Source organism: Poecilia formosa, unplaced genomic scaffold (assembly GCF_000485575.1).
Source record: "Poecilia formosa unplaced genomic scaffold, Poecilia_formosa-5.1.2 Scaffold59, whole genome shotgun sequence".
NCBI classification, from domain to species: Eukaryota; Metazoa; Chordata; class Actinopteri; order Cyprinodontiformes; family Poeciliidae; genus Poecilia; species Poecilia formosa.
In genome coordinates, this window is record NW_006799998.1 from 1,234,444 (window position 1) to 1,240,543 (window position 6,100).

Genomic DNA, 6,100 nt, shown 5'->3' on the forward strand with positions numbered 1-6,100 from the left:
TGTCATATTTTATATAAATTTCTTACACTTCGTGTCACAACTCTTTCACTATATATTATATATACACTAATGCTAGTTACTGTAGTTTGAGATTATTTTCCCTTGCTTTAGTGGCTGGTATCCTGCCCATGTTAGTCATTCTGCAGCATTTATGAGTCAAAATGCATAATTTCGTCATCCACCTGTCAAGCAGATACAGTGATTAGCTCAACCTCCATACTGTTCTAATCCTCACCAAACAGGATTACAGCCTATGCCAACATTTTGCTTATGTCAGAGAATTGTTTCTATTTGGAACATGTGGTGGATCTGTTGATTCACATGTTGTGTGATCTATAAATATGACTCTGACCACAAAAAAACAGAAGAACCAGTGCCAGAGAATGTGAACACAATATGGAGAACCGTCTAGAAGCAGATTAGTGACGTCAAACACAGGCTGTTTTATCAACTTAGAAGAGTTTTGGGTGATCGCATTAATCATTGTTTTCTCTAAGTTTATAAATAGAAAAATACACCATTTTATGTAACATGGCTGATTTGATGGAGATGCAGTGGGTACAATCAGCTGTCATGCTTTTGCTTCTTTAAAACCAAATCACTCGTTATGTATACTTCCTCATGCACACACACACAGTGGCTTTCTTTCTTCCTCCTGTTTACTGAATGGTTATTAATTACTCAAACAGATTATTGTGTGATTCATATATGGAAATTCTGTTTATACAGAAACCTGTTCTCTTCCTCTCCTCATCAAGTTTGGTTTTCTCTCGCGCTCTCTCTCACACGCACACACACCAGCTTTACACGGCTGATCTTTTTACAAAACACTCTGAGTCATGATTACGTAAAATTCTTTTTATATGATTCATGTATGAAAAATAATGTTTACGTTTGAAGTACACAGTAAAAATATAATGTATAATCCACATAAAAACATCACTAAAGCCTGAAATATAATGAGCCCAAAGTGACAATATCAATTGATTACAAATGGAAATAAACAATCCAAACAAAAAAAACAAAAAAAACAAGCTTGTATGTTATCACAAGGAAGTAACAGTTGAAGTTGTTGCTTAGGTGCTGCGCATTTGCAATCCCTGCGCCACGTCTGCACAACAACCCACTGCATTATGGGTGTTATTATGAAACCTCACTACTTAATGCAAGAAATGCTGTTTTTATTTCATGTGACAGTTCAAAGCAGGCCTGTCTCTGCAGCTTTACACACTACGCTGCCTTTAAAAATTGCTGCGGCTTGCTCAGGCAAACAAAAAGGGCGCCTCACATCGCAAGTTCATCAGTGAGTCAAACAAATCCCGCCGCAGTATACACAGCCAAGTCATTTTCACATGGGTAAAAACATAAACGCGGTATTAATTTCCTGCTTGCAGAGATGGAAAAATTAGTTGAGGCTGCTGCTCCCAGTCCTCTTTCTGTCAGTTGTGATAGCATTGATCTCCTGTTGTTTGTGTTCCTTATCTTTCTCAGTCTTGTTAGCTCCCCCACACAAGGCCTGGAGCATGTGACAGGACATGCACCTGCAGAGGCGACTTTTAACCCCTTGCTTCAATTTGTCGACAGTTCCTCTCACAGCAGAGGAGGAGAAGTAGAAAATAAAAGGGTCCAGACAGGCGTTGAAGGTGCTGCACAGCAGTGCTTTGTCTCTCCAATCGGGACTCCTCCCCATGATGAATCCCACAATGTGTGAGACGTTGTAGGGGCCGAAGCACAAGGCGAAGACGACTAGTGTCCCCAATGCCATGCCGATGGCCCGCAGGCGGCGGCGGCGGTCGATGTGGTGCAGCCTGGACAGAATCCTGATGAAGTTGATGTAGCAGTAGCTGGAAATGAGGAAGGGGATGCAGAAAAGCACTATGCAGAGCTCCAGACGCACAGGCAGGAGGACCTTCAGTTGGGCATCAGTAAAATTTTCATAACACACATCCTTCCTGATTTCAGGGATGGTGTAGGTGGAATTTTTGCCACGTTCTTGTCCATCTTGTCCAATAAATGGCACTATGAATACAATGCTCAGGTGAAGGAAGGAGAAGATCCAGAAGAAGATGCTGGCGGCGACAGCATAAATGGGTCGACGCTTCAGGGTGTGCTTGATTGGGAAAGCGACGCCCAAGTACCGCTCCACGCTGACGGCAGTGAGGAAGAAAGTGCTGTTGTAAATGGTCATGTAGAAAACAAAGCCGGACAGTGGGCAGAGGGCATAGGGCAGGTTCCACTTCAGGTCGTCCACGGCTTCCTGCATCTTGAAGGGCAAAAACAGGAGGAAGAGGAGGTCAGAGATGGTCAGGTTGAGCAGAAGGATGTCGATTGGCGTGGGCTTTTGCTTCACTTTCTTCCAAAAGGTGTAGAAGGCCAGGACATTGGTGGGGAAGCCCAGCACAAAGGTGATGATGTAGACAGAGAGACACAGCCCAGTGTGGCACTCCTGCATGTTGTCTTCAGATTTATTCTCGCACAAGTGTCAGGGATTGAGATGTGTCACATTATATCCTTGACTCTGACTCTGAGGACAAATGGGCCACTGCACAGGAATGTTTGAGCTGTCAAGCAGTCCAAAGCAAAGAACACAACGGCTCCTTATTCGGTCAGTGGCCTGGAAACAACGTGACAGGACAAGACGGCTTTACTGTCTTCACCAGTAACCCGACACTCATCTTTCCCTTGAGGTCCGACTTCTGATGATAAGAGATAAGAGAGTAGAAAGTGATTAATCATCTGTTCGACAAAGTACTTCACCATACAGGTGCTTTACTACTTTGCTTTTATTCATCTTTAATAAGGATTATATGTTCACTTTTAGGCAACACGGAGAAAAAACAAATTCATATTCCTTTGAATTACTATTATGACACTTTTAATAATAAAAATTAGACATAGTATAAAGCAAAAAATAGACTAGTTTAGTTTAGAAGTTATTTTGTTCTTTTTTTATCCTTTTTTTCTTACCAGTTTTTTTGTTTTTTTTTTTAAACAAATAATCCTTCTTTGTTAGAGGTTTGGGCCCCTATCAGAACTGATTGCCGTTCTGGGACATTTTGTAGATGGGGATAAACCTAAATCATTATTATTTGGATCGTTTTATACCACAGGGACTGTATGACAGCCAAAACCAGTGGCGATTTTAAACTAATTTTTCCACTAAATTTTGACACTTAAATTTCAGTTCAACATGTCTCAATAATAAGATAAGTTTCTATCTTTCTTTTTTTTTTCATAGGTGGACAAGTTCATAAATCTTTTAAGAAATTAAATTACAACAAGCCTAAATAGGTGAGTGAAACCAGAAGTTTATTTTCTAATTATTTGTTAAAAATGAAGCATGAATGTGTTTTAGTTCAACAAAGTCACCATCATGCTCATTGCCTTCACAATGAGGTCAAATAATACTTGACACTGACATTTTTTTTTGGTGACACGTAAAAAAAACAATAAAATAGTACAGCGCTGTCTTCTAGGTTGTAATCGCCTGTCACAGCTGTGTTCCTTGTGTGACCTATAGGAGGCATCAGTACGTAGATTACTGTACTCCCAATTAATATATGTACCACCACCCCACTGTTGTTAAGCTAATTTTAGTTTGGGAAGCAGTTTTCTTTTGAGCAATGTTGTTTGAAAGAAAAAAATGTCTCTTAAAATGTAAGAACCTTCAAATAAATTATGAACACCATTTAAGTCAGTCTGGTTAAATAAATAAAACCAAATTAATCTGAAAAGGAAGGTTGTGTGCCTAAATTTGATCAAAGAAATAATTATTTATCCAACTACTAGCCCAAGTTAAAACTTAAGTCAACAAGTGCAGATAACCTGCAGTAAGAAAGTTCAAATGACGCTCTACAAATTTTAAATATCAGCAAAAAGCTGTAGAAATGCTTGATTCTGAAGGAAATCAAGCATTGATTTCCATACTGCAAAAAGAAATCAAAAAATTTACAAAAACATTTTAAAACAAAAACTATATGTTTCTTACCTCTTCTGTAAATGGTTGTATCGATTCAAATGTTTACTTGAGCAGCTGAATCTCACCTCATATAGTTTAGGAGGGCAGCAAGAGGAAGTACCGTTTACTTCCTTCCTAGACGTGTGACGAAACAAAAGAAGTAACACTAACTAAAGAAACCTGAAGAAGACTTCCTCTTTATGCGGTGGGGTTTTTCCTCCCCCCCATTCACAGTTTACGTGTTCTACCTCCACAAGCTTTCAATTCAAAAGAAATAACACAGGTAATAATGGCTTACCTCCCCACTGCAGACGTACTTGGATGGACCAACGTGCCGCGATTGCTCAGCTGTTCTGTTTGATATTTTCCATTCACCAGCCTTCAAATTCAATCTGTCTCCGTCTGGCACAGCCCCTTATTTACATGATAATCTAAACATTCAGCACTGATAATAGAAATTATTATTAGTGAGACACCGCCACAGTTTATCCCCCACATTCGCCAAACATAGTTTCCCTGGTAACAACTGGCCTTTTCCCCTCTATGACAGTCACAGACAGTCTCTGCAGTCCTTTTTGATTCCAGACAGTTAAATCGTGTTTAGTACTTCATGTCGTCACGTGACGCAGGTGAATGAGGCGATTTGTAAAAGAGATGTCCCTCCCTGCAACAACACCTAGTAAAGCCATCTATACGACTGTCAAATAAAGGCTCGTAAAGCCGTGTGATAAAAAGAAAAGTAAATAAACCAAATTAATGCGAACTTTGGCTCACATTTAGAGGAATGGTTAATAATCTATTCCCGAATAACTCTCAGGCATGTCAGAAATCGTGGACTGTCTCTGAATGTGTTTAAAATTGGAGCCAGCAGGTCAGATTTGTCTTGAGTAGATGATAGAGGAAGCGAAGATAGCCCTGGTTAATTTTTACAAAGTCACCTATGCAGGCTTTTGAAGTTATTATGACTCAAAGGAGTATGGAGTCCTTTTGATGTTGCTAAATGTATGCAATCACTGAGTTGGTTTCACTTAAAGTAATTTTTTAAACACTTGACTTGTGAGGGCGAGTTTCAGGTGTTTTGCCAGACCTATCTAATAATCCTTTTTAACTTTGTCAATCACTTCCAGGTGCAGCTATTGATCTTTTCTTTTTTTTTCCTAAACCAACTTTATGCTCTTATGTAGAGGGAGTAAAAAAAAACACAAACTGTGTTTATGTCTCAGTTTTAGCATTCCTCGCACAATCCTGGACATGGTAGATTACGCAAGCGTCTTTGTAACACTGTAAGACGTGTTTTTACAGAGTGACATCAGAGAATTTTAGACATCTTCTGACCACCAGCGTCTCAGTTGTGATGCTGTGTGTTATTTCATCATCGTCTTACAAAACTGGTTGAGAAAGTAGAAACAATTTGAGCTCTTGGCACAAGGCAGAAGCACAAATCAAAAAGGATTTGCATACAGGGTGTCGCTTTGCACTTTAACATTTTCTTATCTTTTTAAATGCTGTCTGAATCAGAATATTATTTTAAAATTAAAATTATCGCTACTAGCTATGGAAATATTTAGTTCATCATGTGAAATAAAGTTTAAATCCAACATTTTGTAGTGTGTGAACCAATTTAAATTTACCCAACAATTTGAATATTATATACAAAGAGCATTGTTAAAAACATTTAAAAAAAAGTATTTGCCCCCTACTGAGTTATTTTGTGTTCTCCTTTTTTGTCACATTGATAAAAAAAATAATAAGAATTAAAAAAAAAAAAAATAGCCATTTCTAAGGCTTTGGTGCTTTAATGAACCTCAGTAGGAAATCACAGTGAATCCACAAATGGACAAGATGGAGCATCGTCGTGAGGCTTAAAGTGCTTCACGACATGTGAGGCACTTTAAGTATCACACCGTCAATAACTTGATATTTATTTAATCAGACAAAGGGAAAATTATTGTTCACGTAGCTTGAATAATTTTTTTAGTCAAGTGATCAAGAAAAAGCCGCATTTTGTATTTTCTCAGGTTGTCTTTGATATTCAAATGAGTTTGATCTTAAACATTTGAACGTGTATAAACAGCAAAATTAGAAGAGGATTTATTTATTTATTTATTTATTTATTTATTTATTTATTTTTTTTTTTTTTTT

At 38.2% G+C, this 6,100-nt stretch overlaps 1 protein-coding gene across 2 annotated transcripts; it reads right to left on the minus strand.

Annotated features, from left to right (window-relative positions):
- Positions 1-843: 843 nt before the first annotated feature.
- LOC103139278 (free fatty acid receptor 2-like) lies at positions 844-4,089 on the minus strand. 2 transcript variants are annotated; one of them, XM_007553818.1, is made up of 2 exons: positions 3,989-4,089; positions 844-2,696 (listed from the first exon to the last, which is right to left on the minus strand). In XM_007553818.1, exon 2 carries the CDS (start codon positions 2,450-2,452, stop codon positions 1,406-1,408), a length of 1,047 nt encoding a protein of 348 aa, XP_007553880.1. In that variant the 5' UTR covers positions 2,453-2,696; positions 3,989-4,089; the 3' UTR covers positions 844-1,405. The 2 variants fall into 2 exon arrangements, with proteins under 2 accessions (XP_007553880.1, XP_007553881.1); XM_007553819.1 differs by lacking the exon at positions 3,989-4,089 and having other exon boundaries at positions 844-2,257; positions 2,351-2,902.
- Positions 4,090-6,100: the final 2,011 nt, after the last annotated feature.

Bases quoted from the DNA above. Each gene is read 5' to 3' on its own strand.
- LOC103139278 (XM_007553818.1), bottom strand. From the start codon at position 2,452: ATGCAGGAGTGCCACACTGGGCTGTGTCTCTCTGTCTACATCATCACC.